This window comes from Neopsephotus bourkii, unplaced genomic scaffold (assembly GCF_033783945.1).
Source record: "Neopsephotus bourkii isolate Nb327-2 ecotype Australia unplaced genomic scaffold, CSIRO-AGI_Nbou_v1 NB_1350, whole genome shotgun sequence".
Classification (NCBI taxonomy): domain Eukaryota; kingdom Metazoa; phylum Chordata; class Aves; order Psittaciformes; family Psittacidae; genus Neopsephotus; species Neopsephotus bourkii.
The window spans coordinates 32197-52745 of record NW_026901829.1 but is presented as its reverse complement, the minus strand read 5'-3'; the positions used below and the strand labels follow the sequence as shown (position 1 = coordinate 52745).

At 40.5% G+C, this 20549-nt stretch overlaps 1 protein-coding gene across 1 annotated transcript in view; it reads right to left on the bottom strand.

Moving 5' to 3' along the window:
• Positions 1–3106: 3106 nt before the first annotated feature.
• IMPG2 (interphotoreceptor matrix proteoglycan 2) overlaps positions 3107–20549 on the bottom strand; it is a 33239-nt gene continuing 15796 nt past the window's right edge. The window contains exons 6-15 of the mRNA XM_061366720.1: positions 18897–19141; positions 18199–18281; positions 13351–13675; positions 11025–12796; positions 9538–9757; positions 8100–8310; positions 5474–5662; positions 5132–5330; positions 4206–4285; positions 3107–3326 (exon numbers count right to left, since the gene is read on the bottom strand). Coding sequence (XP_061222704.1) covers positions 3314–3326; positions 4206–4285; positions 5132–5330; positions 5474–5662; positions 8100–8310; positions 9538–9757; positions 11025–12796; positions 13351–13675; positions 18199–18281; positions 18897–19141 — 3337 coding nt within the window. The 3' untranslated portion in view covers positions 3107–3313. The remainder of the gene's footprint in view (positions 3327–4205; positions 4286–5131; positions 5331–5473; positions 5663–8099; positions 8311–9537; positions 9758–11024; positions 12797–13350; positions 13676–18198; positions 18282–18896; positions 19142–20549) is intronic.

Sequence of the window (20549 nt, the reverse complement as noted above, 5' to 3'; positions counted from 1 at the left end):
AGAAATCTGTTTTCTGGGACCAAATCGTTAGCCAGTGGTATATGACCCCTACAAAAATGATCCTAAAAGAATAGCTAAGAGAATATCAGAGTAACTGAGTATCATTTTGCTGCTAAAGGCTCTGTCCTTTGCTGAAAACTATCCAAGAAAAGGCAAGCACACAGGTCCTGAACACTGACACTGTCAGTCTTTTAGTTCTGCATAATTGTTCTTTGTTTGAATTTCCAGCTATGGTAGAATTCTGCTGTGGACTGGTGCCTTGAGGTGTAGAAGGGAAGGCCTTGAGACACCCTAGAAATAAATAATACAGGCAGAATTTATACCCAGTGGTTTGTGCAGTACATGGAACTGTGGTCCAGCATGGGTTTCTGCATGTTTGAGATCTTCTGCTAAGGGGGTGGCTCGTAGTGACCTTCAGGGTCTCGTTTTCAAGCCTTATGGGGGGCCACAGAAGCCAACAGACTTATCAGTGTTCAGTAGACAGTAACTGCTTTTGTCTATGTTCTTAAATTAACCCAAGTCCATCAAACTTGCACTTAGCAAGTGAAAAACTGAATGTTAACTGATAACAAGTACTGGTTGATTCATACACAGAGCTAGTTTGGATTGGGGTTGTTTTTTGTTTGGGTTTTTTTGTTTGTTTGTTTTTTTTTTTGTTGTTGTTGTTGTTTTTGTTGTTAGGATATTTAGAGTTCTTTGTCTCTGCCTTGGATTAGGAAGGTGTCCAAGAAAGCAAGTTCATTAAGTGTTGTAAGATGGATCATCAAAGAGTTTAGATGAAGAGGCTTGAAGGGGGTGGGGAATATATGTTTTGTTTTGTTTGTTAAGACTTGAAGATTCCCTAAGTAATAACATGTTTCAGCTCTTTGATTAGGAAAAAAGTACCTTCAAAATGGGCAGAGAGCTAACTGAAAAGAAAGCATTCAGTTATGTGCTTTCCAACATGAAATTTTCAGAATATAACCTTACAAGTGATAAGGAGCTACATTTGGCACTTTGTCAGCAAAGGGGTTTAACAGCTTAACAAATTGTTAAAAAAAAAAAAACACCCCCAAATCAACAAACTTTCTGATCCTACATGCACTAATCATCATGGTTAAGATACCTTCTGTCTTTGTATCAAGCTCATAGTCTCAACATTAATTTTATAGAAAAAATTATTTTGGAAATAATTTTTTTATTGTAGTGAAAAGAAGATAACATTGTGTTGATATGTATACACACACACAAAAAGATTAACTGTATATGCACTGAAATACTTCATACTCAGTGTCACCAAGACCCTTCTCAGCTTGTGCACAGCAGATACTACAATACCTTTAAAACATGTCTGATACCAGCCACCATCCACCACTGCGCTTAGCAGGAGCAGCACCAAAGCTCCCAGGGCTGGCAGCCCTGCTGCACAGAGACAAGTCACAAGTTGCTGCCTACCCTGGCCCCAGTTCTTCCCTCTTCCCTCCTACCATAATCACGGTCCCCAGTGCTCCAGGATGGCGTAGCTGTGCTGCTGCAGGGACAGGAGACAGTGGACTGTGCCTCAGAAACTCTGGACCAGCTGCTCTGAGACTCCTTGGGTCACCCATCAGAATGGGGCTCTGGTCACAGTGGTGTTAGTCAGCACATATTATTTCCTGCTGTGTCATGTTATTTGGGTTTGCAGTGGTTTATGTAAGCATTTCTTTGACAGATGTTTGGCTCAGATACCCATTCCCTGCCACTCAAGGCAAGAAGATACTACACAAGTGATGCAGTGAGGTTCTCCAGAAGATGTAGAACTGCTTTGAAACATTCACTTGTTTAGCTAAGCTGCCAACAGACAAGTAATGAATTCTCACTGTCACTTAACTCTAAAAGTACCAGGTGACTGTTGGCACATGTGGGCCAAGAGCTAGACTGCAGAAAGAACAAACAACTTGGCCTTGTTTGCTAGCAAAAGCTAATGTGACGCTGTGAGTGTTCTAACCTTGACAGCCATGTGAATGCCTTAAACAAGAGACAACGGGTGACTGAACAGAGCCTACCTTAACAGGTGGTCAGAACTTGCTTTGTAACTTGAAGGTAAAACTGTTCTGTACCGCAGAGGTACCCATCTCAATTTAGCTATTTTAAAATGCTTCAGGCTTTTTTGGTTTAAGGAATTCTACACTGACTTCACTAAGCCAAGAATACTGTCATTTTTTTCCCTTCCCCATAAAAAGTGCTGCCATCTACCAAATACACATACACTTTAGTGCTACAGCCTGATTTTGAAACACAGCTCATGGCAGGGTATTGACCAGTTCAGTAAAGAAAATAAAAAAATCAGTTGGCTGAATTGAACACTGAGTCAAAACGTATTTTTTTGTAAGGATGGGCAGAGAGGGCACAAATTTTATCATTAAACTATTCACCTTTCTATATAAAACAATTAAATCCATTATGAACGTGAGGATGGGGAAACACACAACAAATAATAATGTGTATTAACTTAAAATATCAAACAAATTATCTACATAAAAAAGGTTAGTGTTAGTCACTTAAGCTTCACAGAACATGTTTTTGATAGAAGCCCTCTATGCCCCAACTTGTGTGTCTGCGATGAACAGCTGGAGAATCAACTGCTCTGGCTTTCAAAACAGAGTTCTGTGCTGCAGCAGTACTGTGCTCCCTTGCTGGGTGCCCCATGGGGTCACTGGCAGGCAGGGTGATGCTTGTCAGAGCCTTTAGGAAGCTTGCAGGCTCCCTGCTGCACTCTGCTTTGCTGATGCTAGTGACAAAATGTACCTCGGGCATCTGTAGAAAATAAGAACTTTTCTGGTGAGGTTATGGTTGCATTTATAATGGGAATGCTTTAAAATAATGCTAACATAATTCTAGCACAATCACGCTCCCTTACAAATCACTCACAAAGTATTTCTTCCACTAGTGCTGGATACATGTGAAATTGCTGCATACCTGGATACCTGTGAAAGCCCCCAGTGAGGGGGTAAATGCCAAAGAGGGATTTTAAATGTGCATTTTATTTTGGTAGCGCATGTATCTTCTGTTACCTGATGAGATTTTTTTTTGCCTTGGTATACAAACTTTTGCTGTCCATTTCAGAGTTAAAGGAAAATGAACTTCTGATCACCTCTTAAAAACGTCACTTTACAGAAAAGCCAGAAGTAATTGAGATAGACATCTGTACATTTTAGCCATTCATACAAAAAACATCTGTATCCATCCCTGCGATGTTAAGACTATAAGTAACTTTGCAGTTACATCTGAGCCCATTGCTATGGCAACAAGGTAGTCTTTATCTTCCACATGTATTCTACTGATTTCTTTTTTCTTAAAGCAGCTTCCTGAAACAAACAAACAAAAAAAAAAGAGAGAAGAAATGATTAAGTTAGTCTCTTTCAAACACTGAGTTCAAGGCTTGTATGAGGCAACCCTTACTACTTTCCAGCTGTGGAAAATCTAGATGCTGATCCTTTTTAAGGTGAAAAAATGAACAACTGACATGGGAACATGTGAACTGCTGCTAGTTTCAATAAAAAAAAAAAAAAAAAAAGAAAAAAAGTTGTTGATCTTAAATTTTTGCTACTGTAGCTATTTTTAAAAGGATCCCATAGTATCTTTCAGACTGCCCCAGTTAGCTGTAATTTGCTGCTTGCTACAGGGAGAGCAAAGTTCCTAAGAATGTGTATGCTACTAATTCATTCCTTGATGGCCTTTTCCATGATTGGCTCTCACCAAAGCACACAGCTCAACTTGATTAGATGTTTGGAACTGTAAGCTTTATGTTCTGGTAAGTGCCACCATACCAGACAGGGCTGTACTACTGTCAGTTAGTTGCCAAGTCTTGAGAACTCAAGATAAACAGGCTTTTAAAATTTCTATTTTAAATAGAGCACTATGCAGTAGTAAGTACACTACAAGAGTTCAGAAGGTTCAGTCTGTGCTTTCAAGGACCTAAATTAATGTCAGTGCTTCTCCAACACCCCTTAATTCTGGGATTCCTCTTCAATGCCTTTAATATACCTTCTGGGGTTATCTATTTTTGACAATGATTATTTTAAGTACTTTCAAAGGATTGAACTTCTTCAGAAATAATGTTGAAATCTTAACCTCTAGTGCTCCAGCATTTCTAGACCCTTGATATGAAAAAATCCAGAATGTAGTAAAGGGCAGAGAAAAAAACAGCAAAGGAGTTAGTTATCCAAGTAAGACATTTCACTCACATCTGATGCTGCCTGACAAACTCTGCAAACTGACGGTCTTTAGCATAGAGCTCTATAATTCGAATTCTGTCCTGAATTTCCTAGAATACAAGAAACACGCTGTAAGTAGATAACAGAAATTAGAATATTACTGAAATAACTGATTTGTGGGTTTTGGAAAATAAAACTCCCATGTTTTGCTGTTTCAAGGAGCAGAATTTGAAAAGGGGCACTCCCAATACTAAAATTTGATCTTATGCTGTTTTCATTTTTAAATGAAGCACTTGGAATCCAGTAATACTTTACTTTTTTTAAGCTTGGACAGAGTGAGACATATCATCAGGCTGTTACAAACGATTTATCTCCCATAGGTCCTTTGCCTGCAAGCCCAGCTACAGGCTGGATTCACACCTCTCACAGTTGCTTAAGGATCTGTGGTTAGTGCTTAGATGCAAATCCTTTCTCTTCAGCAAATCCACTTTAGCGTAAACCCTGGATACTGTGTATACAGGAAGAAAGGAGAGGAGGTGATCTAACTTGCAGGTTATAGAAATATGTATACTTTAAAAACAAAAAAACAACCAAACAACTAGACTGTAGAAATGCCTGGATGCACCAGGTTCTCACTGTATAACTGGTCTTACATAAGGTAGTTGGCACAAACCTTCCCAGCTCTCATGAAGTCATTTAAGAAGTCAGCTCCCTCACCATGTGAAATTCATTATAGTTCAGAACACACCCGTTTCCTTCTCTGTCCCTAATAGCAAGTGGGGAAGGGAATCCTTTCTCTTTTCCCTTTAGTAGTTGCCGTAGCCATAGTTCCAGCCTGTTTCTCCAGAGCATAGATATTGGGAAAAGAGTGGGCCCACCTCTTGGGTTACAAGTGTGAAATAAGCTTATTGTTTACGTGATCTTTTCCATGCCACTATGAAAAAAAAGTAATTTACCTCCTTAGTAAGCTCACTGTTTTCATAAATGTGCCTGATCTCTTCACTGCTGTAGTCTGTGGATGTCTCTGCACTGGTGGAGCTATAGGATGTTAGCTGTGGGTATCTCCGGTAATAATGGCTGTAGCCAGTCGTGTCACTTTCGTACATGGGGTTGTATTTAACTGCATTCTCAACGGATGAGAGGCTGTCACCCTGCCTGTGGGAGCAAGAAACAAGCTGTGATCTTCTCTGCAGCCTGGAAGGGCAGCAGGCAGATAAAGGAAGCCTGGCATATGGAAGCGCCTGTACATCCTATTATTATAGCAGATGTGTTTTAAAATATTAGATGGTGTCACTTACCCCTGTGAGTCCTCAGTGTCACTCTTTGTGTATTGGTCTCGAAGGGTCCTGGCCAAGAAGAAGATGACAGCAGATGCCACAAGAAGGAATCCTGCTACAGAAGCAATTGCAATACCCACAACCAGTGGCTCTGACACATATTCTTCACAGTGCTCCCCTCTGTACCACCAGTTCTCTCCCACACGACACCTGCAACAAGGAAACACAGAGAAATGAAACACCAGCAAAAGCTTTGGTTAATGTAAATGTATTTAACTTTCTGTATGATGTGCCCTCAGTTAATGCACCTCAGTAAATACCTCTATGTGTTCAAACACTAACATCCTTTTATTATTGTGAACTGCCTTTTTGGTATAGAATCATAGAATAGTTTGGGTTGGAGGCAACCTTTGCATGTTATCTAGGCCAGCCCCCCTGCAACAGGCAGGGCCATCTTCAACTAGGTCAGGCTGCCTTGAATGTTGCCAAGGATGGGGCATCTACTCCTTTTGGGCAATTGACAGAGTTTCACCCTTGTAAAAAAATTCTTCCGTATACCTAGTCTGAATCTACCCTCTTTTGATTTAAAACCATTACCCCTTGTCCTATTACAAGCAGCCCTGATAAATAGTTTGTCCCCACCTTTCTTCTAAGCCCCCTTTAGGTATTGGAAGGCTGCTCTAAGGTCTCCTGGGAGTATTCTCCAAGCTGAACAACTCTAATTACTGGATTGAGTGAAGACAGGTGAAATAATAAAAAGGATAATGCATTTGTGATGGAAGAAGCCTGTGGGGTTTTTTTTTTTTGCAATTTAGAGTACCTTGTGATGTGTTAAAACTAGAAGGCATTTAGCCTAAGTAAAAAGTTAGGCCTTGACTGAGCCTTGCATGTGGCATATGGAACACTGTAAAGGTAGAAAGGAAGTTGTCTTAATTATCTTGTGAGGTAGATATAATTGAAGGAGTGTTAAACAAGCAGAATGTTTATAGTGTCGTGAACTCCACCATGGTTAGTTAAATAAAAACAGAAAATAAATTGCTAGAAAGAAGTGTGCATCCAAGATTTGTATCCTTAGACAGCATTCAGTACTTGTATCTGCCTCTAGTTTTGAACATAAGAACCTTAATACTGACTTTAAATATACCATTAAAACCATATTTGCATTATAGAATCATAGATTGGTTAGGGTTGGAAAGGGCCTTAAGATCATCTAGTTCCACCCCCCTGCCAGGACCTTAAGATAATCTAGTTCCACCTCCCCACCATGGGTAGTCCCCGCCTCACAGTAAACCATGTCACCCAAGGCTCTGTCCAGCCTGGCCTTGAACACTGCCAGGGATGAAGCATTCACAACTTTCTTGGGCAACACATTCCAGTGCCTCACCACCCTCACAGTAAAGAACTTCTTCCTTATATCTAACCTGAATTTCCCTTGTTTAAATTAAAACCTGTTACCCCCGTGTCCTCTCTTCATGCAGTCCCTGATGAAGAGTCTCTCTCCAGCATGTTTTCTATAAAAACTGAAGCAATTGTAAGGTGTTCTCACTATTCAAAGCAGTTAACCTTATTAATAAGAAACATCCCTAAATTAAGTCTTTTAACATAAGTATCGAAAATAGTTTCTGAGAGTAGTAACCAATACTTTGAATTTTTCAAAAAGTTCTTACTGAATACTGGCTGGACTATGCTTGAGTTCAGATACTTACCTGCTTGTCATTAACACTACTGTACAAATATTATACAATATATAATACATCTGGGATAGCATCCATTTGTCTAGCTTTAAAAGCATTTTTATTTTGCCTGGTAACTGCTGGGACTCCAAAATTGACTTCAGAGGTGTTCTAGGTAAACTTAGTTAAAATCACTTGCAGGAACATAAATAATAACTACTAGTAGTAGTATTTTTTTTTTTCAGTAAGTCTTTTTTCTCTAGGTACATTTTGTTTTTAAAACCAGACTGTTAATATTGCTTGAAAAGGAAAAAAATAAGTGCAATGTCAGAGCGAGCACTGTTTTTTCTGTATTTTGTACCAAGTCTTGTCCCTTACCTGTAAAACACAGAGATCCTGTTTAAATGCATCTGTATCTTTTTAAAAGCGAAAATTTGAACCAGGGGCCTGCAATCTTCTTATGAATCACACATATTTTTTCTCAAATGGCCATTGAACTAAGAACCAAGAACACTATTTTTAATATATTTACTTTGTATGAATGTGCCTTTCAGATATGAAGTAAGTTTTGACAGTATATAACAGTTTACTACTTGAGAAAACCTCTGGAGATTAATTCTGTCCCCAGAGGTCAATGAAGGGGATTTGAATAGATGAATATATTCCATTACTACCTTTTTTTCCTAGTTGTTTTTATTTCCTGATGTTTATTTTCTATTTAAGAAATGTGTTAATATCTCACTTCTGATATATACATATATACATGTGAATATATATAATGTTTATATATAACATCTATATCCCAAAGTGGTACCTCCATTCATCAGCATAACATGAGTGATAATCCTTATAATCTCACTTACTACACATAATCTTAGGGTATTTTGCACAAATCTCATAGAATGCTACACGAGAGGAGAGAGAAAGGGCTTTTCATACAGGCAGCACATGCTTCAAGCAGTGGGATGACCTACCTGCAGATGGCCCCTTGCCCAGGGCTTATGTCGCACTTCCCATCATTCAGGCAGAAGTTTGGTTGCAGGTCACAAATGCTGTTGCATGGCAGCCCATCAATGCTTAGGTAGCCAGGATTGCAGACACACTCAGCTTCCCCACTCCAGCGATTTACTAAGCATTCAGAGAACTCATTGCAGGCCTGGAACTTGCAGGGATCAGCTTGTTCGCCTGAGAGTACATAGAGCAGAAAATACTAATGCTAGAGGAGAAGCTTAACTGAGGCAGAGCACTGGCTGGCTGGCTGCTGCCATTTTCTGTAATGGTCTCTTTGTTAAAATAATCCCCCAAAATCCAGCATGTGTCCTTCTTGAAAAACAGACGGTTCTGCTGAGGTGAACAAGCACTAGGGTGCATGCCTCTGTCCACACATTGCGAGTCTGTGTCATGGCTAAGACCACCCACCAGGCTAATTGAAAATGCAAGTATGAAGTGTTTTTTTCTTACTGGAATGTGCAGTACCTCAGATGTTCTCTGCCTGCTGGAACTGTAAAGGGTAAACCACAGCTGATCTCCACTATTTCTTGTTACAGGAAACATAGGCAATGTACAAGAAAAGGGCAAAGGGACTTCGGGCACTCGTCACCTGTGCTGGGGTTTGCCTTTTTGTCTCCTAGAAGCACAAACTTATAGTATTTGAGATACTTCACTTGGACCAAGTGTAAGAGGCTGCCATACAGTTAAATGATCAATATTGGAAAATTTGTCATGCCAATTAAACCATCTTTATTGAAGAGTTACCTCAGAAGAACAGTTACCAATTGCCAACAGGTGAGCACTGCTATTTTTCTTTAACCTTAAAACAGGAAATATTTCTCAGTTGCCTTTATGCCAAACTCCTGGCTAACTGGAAATGGGGAAGAACTTTCTCCCTGTATCAGAGGAGGGAAATAAGAGGGTCTGTAACTTTTCAGTGCAACCAAGACCTTGCCACAAGAGTACGGCAGCAGCTGTTGCCTGTTGCAGATGCCCACCTGGCAGCTAAACTGGCTGCCACCTGTGGGAATAACCACATGGGGTAAGGTCAAACTGCACATGAAGCTAAGCAGAAGAGAGATGAACACCACTGTTCTTGCTGAGCAGCCTTCCTTCTCATTCCCCAGTGAAAGTGCAGCAGCATTAGGCAGAGTATTACTTCAGCCAACTTTGGCTCCATATTTCTATCACAGATATTTCTATGTGGGCCCTATACAGTTTGCTTAGTCTGGGTCCCACTTTGGTTCTTATCTCTTTAGCCCCTTAACAGGGACTGTCTATATGTCTAAATTCTGTCTTTCTAAAGCCCAGCCTGTGAAAAGCAATTGGGCTATGTCTGAAGTGCTGGGATCCTTTTAAGTCCTTAAAGCAGAAGTTGCTCTAAATTCCTTGCACTAAAATGCATTTCCCTCCCATCCTTACCTGATTCCACATCCAGGGAGTATTTATCAATGGCCAGATTCATGGTGTGATACGCAGTGTTGCAAAAGTCTTCCAGGATCATGTACACAGCATTGGTGACATTCCGAGGCACGGGTTTGGCAAATTTCATTCGACTGTTCACCACAATGCTGCCGTTTCTGAAGTTGAGGATTTCCAAGTTCTGGAAGCCTGTCAGGTTTGACTGGAGGTAGGGCACCAGCTGTAACACAGTGGACACAACAGAAAAGCTCACTCATTGAATCTCTGCTCAAGTCAGTTGCATTGGTGTCGTGTCAAACAGCAGGAGTCTGAATTATTTTGTCCAAATCTCACAGCAAGGGCATTAAAACTTTAGCTAGTTGAGGCCTGTGCTGGCAGTGTGCCAGAAACCCAAGTACCTCAGGCAGTTCTTAAGAGTATCCCAGTTTGCAGAAAGCTTCTGAAAAACCTACAGTTCAGAAATGCAGTTCTTGGGATATACAGAGGGCTCTCTCTTGGTCAAACCATTGGGCACACTTGCCATTTCACAGGGTATTTGCTTCACCCAAGTCCCCTTCCCCTCTCTCTCCCTTTCTCCCTTCATCTCCTGCAACAAAACGTTCATTTCAGTCAGAAGAGGGTAATTTCCTGGTTAAAATTTGACAATTGCAGCTGTATAACCCCTGTGGGGGTTTACTAGCCATCAGCCAATTTAGGAATAGCTTGACAACTTGACACACTTGAGAGATGGGCCAGTGCAAATCTGATGAAGTTCAACAAGGACAAGTGCAAGTCCCTACACCTGGATCAGGGCAATCCCAGGCACAGAATGGATTAAAAGCAACCCTCCAGAGAAGGACTTTAGGATGTCTGTTGACAATAAGCTCACTGTGACCCAGCAGTGTGCGCTCACAGCCCAGAAAGCCAACCATATCCTGGGCTACAATAAAAGCAGCGTGACCAGCAGGTTAAGGGAGGTGATTCTCCCCCTCTACTCTGCTCTCATGAGACCCTATCTGCAGTACTTCATTCAGCTCTGGGGGTTCGAACTAGATGAGATTTAAGGTCCCTTCCAACCCATTCTATGATTTTATGATAACTACCTCTTATTTAGGATGGGTTGAATGTTTTACAGGAAGTTACCTCATCACAGTCCAAATTTATTTACTTCTCTCTCCCTATAGACTAAATACAGAGGACTTCGGAAGCAAGTAAGGAAAGGGTTGTAGTGACTCCAGCTACACTGCTGCATTTATTAACAACAGCAGAATATCTAGCCCACAGCACTGAAGTTACACTTCAGAGAAACTACCAACTGAGTAAAAGACATACAACACACCCCAGCCCACTGCCCATTTCCAGGGAGAATTTTCCCACAGAGGGACACAGACGGTATTTCTGAACACCAGTCTTGAGTTGCTCTCTGCAAAAGACAGCCAACAAAGTATTATTTACCAACATTTTTGTTCTACGTGGTAATAGGCATTTTGAACAGAAGTGGCCCTTACCAGTTCCAAGAATCGCTGCTCCAGCGCTTTATATTCAGGGGAGTTTTTATTGAACAGGTCCTCTGAGAACATCATGTTGGTAACCCGAAGACTGAAAAACACTACTAGAGCTCTTGAGGGGACAGGAGTACTATAGCCCTTTTCACGTGTGGCCCAAGCCACACTGGCCATCTCTGTGGACTGAACATGAGTTGTTAGCTCCGCATGACTTTCTGTCATGCTCCTTTTCTCCTCAGTCAACTCAGGAGAAAAGTGGACAGGGCTCACATGATCCAGGTCCACTGAAACATCCAGGACTCTTGCAGTTTCATCTCCCAGCTTTGTTAACGTAGCCACAGATGATGACACTGTGGATCCCACAGGGGGGAAATGGGAGGGAAGCTCAACAGTGCTGCTTGTTGCACTCACTGTTACATAAGAATTCATAACAGTGCTGAAGCCCATGGGAACATCTGCATTGTGGTCTGTGCCGCCCTGTCCAGCAAAGCCCTCTAGAACAGTGGTCTGATCTGATACAGAAGGAACTGCAGTCACAGCTTGAGTGACAGGTGGCATTGCTGAATGTACTGTCTGATCTAGTGAGTTTTCTAGTGCTCTGTCAGTAGGCCAAACATCAGCAGGTTTCTTCACTGCTGACTCAGTAGTGTCTTGGCCTGCCAGTGATGAATCTAGGGTTTGCTGCTCTTCTGTGGAAGCATCAGTGTCTTCCATGGAAACATCAGGGTTGACCATGGAAGCATCAGAGTTTACCATGGAAAAAGTTGCTGTCAGGATAGTTTCTGAGGAGCTTGTGTCCCAGTGGCCTATTGTAGCAGCTTCAGTTACATTTGACTGCTCCACTGTGATTAGTTCTTCTGTCGTTGTTCTACCTTCATTTTGGTGTTCAGCTGCCTCAAAAATGATGTTCTGACCTATACTGGACTCTTCAGGCTGCTCCATACTGAAAGTCCCTGTAGATGCAAGGAGAGTATCTTCCACAGAAAGACCAGTATTATGTGGTGAAACAGGGGCCTCTCCAGTTGACATGTCTACAAAGGAATGGGCCACTGAAGGCTCCAAAACCAAGGATGGTGTAACAAAAGAAATGTACTTGCTCAGTATTTGTGTCTGTGTAGATGGTTCCACTGGTGATGGCTCTTCTGTCTGTAACAAAGGTACCTGCTGAGTTGTAGTCTCTGGAAAGACAAATATTTCAGATTCATCAAGGAAATCTTCTTTTAGATTGGCCATACCTTCATTCTCCTCTTTGGAAGGACTGTTTTCTAATTTATTCTTAGAGTTAAGAATATAGTCTAAGATCATGCCTTCAGGAATATCATCAGCACTAATTAGCAAAGACTCATTGTCATCTTCAAGCCAGTTGTCAGCACCAGGATAGAAAACTGGTTCCAGTGTTGCATCTTCCCAAGGCCAAATACTTGATTCCATTTCTTTTCCTGAACCATCAAAAGCTGAACCAGACCCATCATCATATATAAATCTGTGTCCAAGATATATTCTGTCATCCATAGGGTGGTATTCTAAGGGAAAAGGAATTTCTTCCACAGACTCGTGCAACACAGAGTCTGCATTGTTACTGCCTGCAGGACTATCCTGAGTTACTTCTTCCTTCTCAGCAGATTCTGTTTCTTTAATACCAGTCTCTATGACTGAGGAAGTAGCCACTGTTGGTGCAGAAAGCAGAGGAACTGCATAATCATCTGTAGATGGAGGTTCTGCAGGCATGAGGTGAGGAGGACTCAAAGGCAAATGGTTTTCAGATAGACTAGTATCTTCAAACCATAAGAATAAAAATAATTTTCCAATTAGTTATGATAAATATGATAAAAATTTCCAATTATTGTGATAAAATTGTCAAATTACATTCATTTTACTGTTTAAACATCTGTATTCAACATGTTTCCATGATACCCTGCCCATGAGAGGGGGATTGGAACTAGATTATCTGAAGGTCCTTTCCAACCCTGACTATTCTATGATTCTATGATACATCCCAGCCTTTGTATGCCACTCAGAAGTACCCCTGGTGACCTCTCCCACTTTTCATGCAGATATTCTATGGGCCAAGAGAAGAGATAAGAAAATACTTCTATGCAATTAAATATCATGGGGGTACCATTTCCTGAAGGGATAAACATTATTAGCTGTTACAAACATTTTACCTCAGCATATTATTCTTGGACACATACATGCAGATAAAAAAGATCAGGGAAAGGCATGCTGTTTTTTAGACCTTTCTGTAAAGTCATTTGGTGAACTATACCTTGGTGAGTATCAGAAAACACTGGCATCCAAATTTAAGCTTCAGTCAATAGCATTAACTTACCATCTAAAGAACCGGAGACTGAAAGCCATTCCAGAGAGTCCACAGAAGCATGCCCTAACTCTGGCTCACTGACCAAATGAAGAGTTGGATTTGCATCCTCTAAATTCAGCCCATCAGGCAAAGAAGTGATGTCAGTCTCTGAGGAGAGCAGAGCTTCAGGTGCCAGACTGGCTTCAGAGTTCGAATTTCCTGGTCTTGGCCGGATTTCATTGCCATCGGACTGTTCACTATCTGAAGTGGAATCTGGTTTGGTGAAATCAAAGGGCAAGGTATTGCTGACAGTTGATTCATCTGCTGAAGGGCGTTCAGCTAAAAAGGTGCTGTCCTGGAACATAAACCCACTATTAATATTTCCACTATTACAGGGGAAGCATTGGCTGTCTGTGTTGGGCTGCACACATAGAGGGTGTTAAGAGCAGCCAACAGCAAAATCTGGTACTACTGCCTCTGTAAGAACATAATGGGCAGCAGCAGGAGGGGCTAAACTGGGAGGACTGGCAAATATACACCCTTGGCTAATCATGTGTAATTTACATGTGAAATGCACATCCTTGTAACATACATATCATGTCCAGTCATGTCCAGTAAAAGGGGAAAGCAATTTGGATTGTTGGGAGTGCAGCTTCCCTTAAGGTAGTAAGAAATTTACTGTCTACACCCAGCCCATTTCGTTTCCTTTACTGAGAAAATGGATCTGTTTGTTTCTAATTAAACCAAAGAGAAATGCCTGCCTTCCTAAAGCACAAAGAGCTCTTAACAGCTATTATTCATCAACTGCATAATCAATACAGTAATTATTATCGTTATTATGACACATAAACCAGTTTAGGAGCTGAATGTATGCATGCCCTGTGGTCATTTATTGCTTTTAGTATGTGGGTGTCAGAACCCAGGGGAGAAACAGAGCCCATAATGTAAAGAAGAGCATTTAGAACCTGGAATAACTTTAGTCTTGAAGCCAAGATGCCTATACAGATAAATCATTTGTGAGCAGTAATGATGAACAAAGAACATGAACCATGACTTTGTGAATTGTTTGAAATGTGAAAAAATAATTTGTAAATGTTCAATTTGCACACCATTTACTTACTACTCCATAACCCAATCATTATTCGGTTTACAGCTAGAATACTTGGCACATTTCATCTTTGAATATTAATCTGTCTCTCATGCAGGATTTATTTTGAGAAAAACACAAGAAGACATTAAGTTATTTGGTTAAGGATACAAAACAACCTGACAGCCTAAAACTGAGGGATTCATGTAGCTACCTGCCCAAGTATCAATGCTCTTTCCTTTACTTGACGAGTACGAATAACAGGAAAAATCCAAATACTTCTGAATTTGAAATTTTACTCCTTGTTGAAACATGGGTGAAACAAAATCTCAGCTTCATTCAACCTGCATTTGAACGCTTTGGAAGCAAGCCATTTCAGGTATCTTCATTAAATTATTTGTCTACCTACCTATATAGATCACATTTTTATAGCTGGTTATTATGCCACCACTAACTCCTCACATTTTTTAATTTATATGGTAACAATCAGTTGAAGAGTATATATGCACCATACAGACATGTGCTCCAGCAATTACCTTTTCTTGACAAAACTGACCACTATAAATAAAGCTGTAAAAAAATTTACTGTGCAAAATTAGAAACAAATTATATATATAACTTCCATAAAGAATGAATAAGGACAAGCAGCAATAGCTTCACAATACTTCTCTTTTTTAGGTGAGCATTTAGTTGCCAGGGATTGCACTTCATTTATTTGAATGTGGATAGATGTTCCTATGACAACTAACATTATCCAAAGATTCTTGTTACAGTGCAATATATTATATTAAGAAGTTTAATATCATATTGGCAAGCTCTTGTTTTTGCTAATGTCTTTTGAAAGCCTTACAAATATGACAGATGACTGCCAACACAGAACCCCCTCCCTGATTTTCCATTTTCTGCTGCCAGAAAGGCGTGTTTAGCAAGCCAGAGCATTCTACCTGTTACAGCTCAACAGAAATAACAATAAAATACAGGTCTGAAAACTAGACTTGTTTTTTTCTTCACTTTTTAAGAGAGCTGTACAACTCTAAGAAAAGAACTGATGATTAGTCAGTACCATCTGCTAGCAATCAGATGGTGAAATCATGACAGCTCCACATTATGTCACGAGTAATAGAAGTGTGATAATACAAATCCATTTATTCTCAAATCAGCTAAGAAAAATAGCAGTAAATTTATTTTTCAGAGATGACAGTTGTAGTTAACACTATCTGCTTGAACCCTAACAGTTTGACTTCATTTCAACCTTGTTTAATCGTGTTTATGATTTTCTTAAATTTATCTGAATTTACTTCCCAAATTATCTATGTATTGCAGATTGCACACAGCAGGTTTTTGAGTATCTTCTACATAATCAAGAGTTTTTGTCTGAAGACACAATGACACTATTATTCATAGTCTGTGATTAGAAAACAGAAATGTTTCTTGTACATACTATTCCCTAAAACTGGCTTAACATTTATTATTGCAAAGCTACCTCTGCTCTAAAATCTTCTTGCCTGCACATCTGTCAGAGTATTCACTGATAGAATGTGAAGATGGCAGAATTCTTTATCTTACTAAAATAAACATCTGCAACATTTCAACCTAGCTAGATAGCTCCATATAAGAGAAAGCCCTTTCCTCACTTTTAACCTAAACTCATCTTTATCCACACCATGTTTAAGCCATTATGGCTAATCCATATGAATCTGCATTTTACAAATCACTTTTAAAACTTACGGAATACTGGCATGAAATTCAGGATATTACACTTGCAACCATTCTAACAAGAATATTTGGGTTCTTTGAAGTGACTATGAATTTTGCTTTGATAAAGATTTCAGAAGTTGATCTGAAATTAAATGTGTCACACCATTATCTCATAATAAACTTAGTGAAAATCTATCACCAGGCATAGCTGGACCTGGATTTTTTGCCACCAATTGACCTCTTGGAAGCCACATCTGTGTTACACAACAGAGTGCAGAAAGAAATCTGCTGGATAAATTCTTAAGCCCAGACAATGCTCCATCATTCAGCAGTTCTAGCTATTGGCAGAACAAGTGTACTTGATCTCAACGTTGCTGGCACCTAACTTGGTATCTCTGCTTCAAGTCCATTTGCATTGTGCAGACATGGTCAGGGATACTAAGTCTCCTGTCCAGTGGAGAACTCCAGTCTATGTCCTAGGTTGTTCCAGAGGTAGAGGAGATAATTACAGATTCAAGGGGAAAAGAAAGAAACCACAGCCTATTATTGTTTCCTTTGATGATGTTAAGGGAATGGATGTAATTTTAAAACTGAACTGAGAATTTTCTGTGAAAGCAATACAGTAACAAAAGGAGCATATGACACTTAACATTATATCTCTTATAACAATCAGATTCAGTGCTTACATCTATTTTTCACTTTCCAAAGAAAGGTAGTGTTGTGGGAAGAATCATGTCTTTAGAGCAATTTACAGTCCAAACGTAAGCAGCAAGGCCTGGCTGTACAGCTGGGAACATAGTACTGTCATGTACTATAAAATGATAACAGTGAACTGTTGTGAAACAGATATCAAATTATCAGATGAGAGATTTCACCAGGTTTTACTCCAGTATAAGGTGTGCTTTCATTACTACATATTCTGCATCAACAACATGGACTGTGAACTGGCTGAAGGAGAGAAGCCAGAGAGTTGTAGTCTATGGGGCGGAGTCTAGTTGGAGGCCTGTGTTTAGTGGAGTGCCTCAAGGGTCAGTACTGGGACCAGTATTATTTAATATATTCATCAATGACTTAGATGAGGGAATTGAGTGTACTATCAGCAAGTTTGCTGATGACACTAAGCTGGGAACAGAGGCCAACACGCCAGAAGGCTGTGCTGCCATCCAGCGAGACCTAGACAGGCTGGAGAGTTGGGCAGGGAATAACCTGATGAAATATAACAAGGGAAAGTGTAGAGTCCTGCATCTGGGCAGGAACAACCCCAGGTGCCAGTATAGGTTAGGGAACGACCTGTTAGACAGCAGTGTAGGGGAGAGGGACATGGGGGTCCTAGTGGATGACAGGATGACCATGAGCCGACACTGTGCCCTTGTGGCCAAGAAGGCCAGTGGCATCCTGGGGTGTATTAGAAGGGGGGTGGTTAGTAGGTCGAGAGAGGTCCTCCTTCCCCTCTACTCTGCCCTGGTGAGACCGCATCTGGAATATTGTGTCCAGTTCTGGGCCCCTCAGTTTAAGAAGGACAGGGACCTGCTGGAGAGAGTCCAGCGCAGGGCAACTAAGATGATTAAGGGAGTGGAGCATCTCCCTTATGAGGAAAGACTGAGGGAGCTGGGTCTCTATAGTTTGGAGAAGAGGAGATTGAGGGGTGACCTTATTAGTGTATATAAATATATAAAGGGGGAGTGTCACGAGGATGGAGCCAGGCTCTTCTCAGTGGCAAACAATGATAGGACAAGGGGCAATGGGTACAAACTGGAACACAAGAAGTTCCACTTAAACTTGAGAAGAAACTTCTTCTCAGTGAGGGTGACAGAACACTGGAACAGGCTGCCCAGGGAGGTTGTGGAGTCTCCTTCTCTGGAGACATTCAAAACCCGCCTGGACACGTTCCTGTGTAACCTTATCTAGGTGTTCCTGCTCCAGCAGGGGGATTGGACTAGATGATCTTTTGAGGTCCCTTCCAATCTTTAGCATACTGTGATACTGTGATACTGTAACAGGATAGAGAAATTCTGGGTGCTGACTGCATTTCTGCCTTGCTGAGTTAAGTTGTTCAAACCGGTCCAAAGGCCACTGATCAGAACTGTACTTACATCAAACTCTGGGCGCTCCAGCACAACTGAATTCTCAGTAATCCAGGATGGGTCTTCTGGTATAAGGCGTAGTGTTTCTTTCACTGTGGAAATATAAATTCTTGGGATATAAAGGCTGCAGTAGCAGTGTGAGGAAGCTGGTTTGAAAGACTAACTGAAAACACTTCCCTCATCTCAGATTCATGAGTAAAATCTTTTCAGACTGTTTTCCAGTGAGATTTCATTTCTGGAAATGCCCCCATCTCACTAACAGGAAGTACAGAGTACTTACGAGAACAGAAGGGTGGACAGCACTCCTCCACCACCTCTAGCCAGATTGGTGAATATTCAACAGTAAACCAGGTATTTCCTTTGTGCTGCTCAAGGCTACTAAGCTAAAGGTCATCTTGGTGCAACATTCATCATGTGAACCACATTTCCCCTTCTATTTCTCTTAATTTTTGGAAACACTACTGAAATTTCATACCACAAAATTCAGCACCAAAGGGAAAAAAGACACTAGTCTAATGGAATAAGAATTAAATACCCCTGCCAATGACTTGCCCTGGTTAAAATCAGAGCAAACCAAGCTGCAACAAAGTCAGTTTTATTGCTTCTTTTTAATTATTCAGAGGGCAGCTGCATAATTTACTGATCTGAGATTTACTTTATAAAACTTCAGATGTGTGGCTCACCAATGCATCATAATTAATACGCACCATTAGTAAGCTGGAGAGAGTTAGGGTCTAAAGACAAGGAAGTGTTTCCAAGCAAGGCATTTTTCTGGAGGATGTCAGCAATATAATCTTGAAAATCACTGATGGTGTACACAACTGTTGGATTATCCTCTATGTCCATAAAGGAGTTATCCTCCACCTTGTTGGAATGAAGGTTAATCAGGTCCCAGGTGGCATTGCTGACGGCTTTTCCATCAAAAGTAACAGCAAAGTGAACTTCCACCCCACTTCAGTTGTACAAGAGAAAGAGAACATAGGTGAGAGATGCAAGATTTTCTAATGTATAGCAAACACTATGATTTTTTTTCCTAAGACCCTGTGTCAGTACCTTTTTTAATAAAAAATGTATTGCTTTAAAGGATTCTGAATAAAAATTATTTATTCACACCTGTGTTTGGCTGCTTGTGTTTTCCACCACTGCAAAGTTCTCCAGAAAAGACTGCCAGATCCTGACATCTGGTCTGGCTCCAGCCCTGTGTTTCTTTCTACTAGTGAATGATAGATAGAACACAAGCAGACCACAATGTTGATTTTCTCCCAGCATTATTAATTGGCCCACCAATATGCAGCAGTGTGAGTGATGATTTTAAGATCATGCCAATGATGGGAATTGCTCTGAGGTATGAAAACAGCTAGAAAAAACAGGTTGTATATAGTAGTAATCTACAGTAGCAAGAGGGAGCCCTGATCCCTGTACCTATGCAGTGTCAATCTGCTTGACATCATGTCTTTAGTAGCAACAAAATGGTATTTAATACAGCTTATAATTGGTAACATTTTTCTAGACTCATTTGATCATTTATTCTTCAAGTGTTACATCTGTGTACATCTTAGCTCCTCCACTTGCTTAATTTTCTTTTCCTTAATATGTCTGGATGGCCTTTTCTATGTGGCAGCGTAGGCAGCAATCTGATTTACCCTACAATGGGCAAAAGCACAAGGGAGCTTTAGAAAATACAACATACTTTGCTTGTACACAGTGCACAGCAAGAAAATGAAGTAATCTAGGAATTGTTAAAAAATGTGCTCCAAAGACAGGTTTTCCTCATACCACAGAGCTGGTCTGGATTGTCAAAATAATGGCTCTGTTCAGAGAAGTCTGTAAAGCCCCAGGCCCAGATACAACGGGGACATAATCAGCAAACACACTGATTAAAAGCAGGAGCCTGCTGGAATTTTATTGCTGGCTCTATCATTGAGATGAGCCTACTATAGGCTCACCATGCACACTCACTGTCAGCAGAAGGAATAAAAAAGGAAGCAGTAGTGAAAAGGCAGGGCAAAGATGGAATACAGTATGCTCCTCAAAAGTAACTTCTAGATCTAATACAACTGTGCTATCAGTTGCAGTTAATAATTCCTAACTAATAACTGCAACACCATCATCGGTCTAGAAAGGGCTATAATATCTGGTGCTTGGAGCATAGTCTGTGTGAACAGTTGCATGCATTTTAGCCTGCAGTATTGTAGTAGAGGATGGCTTTAAGTCACTATTGTTTGTGAAGAAATTTGTGTCTTCTAACATGTATTCTAAAATTAAATGCTCATTCTCGGTAAACTGTTTGTGAAAAATGGTTATTGCCTTTAAAGAGAAACACACAAAACAAAACATCTGGTAAGTTAAAGGCTGCAGTT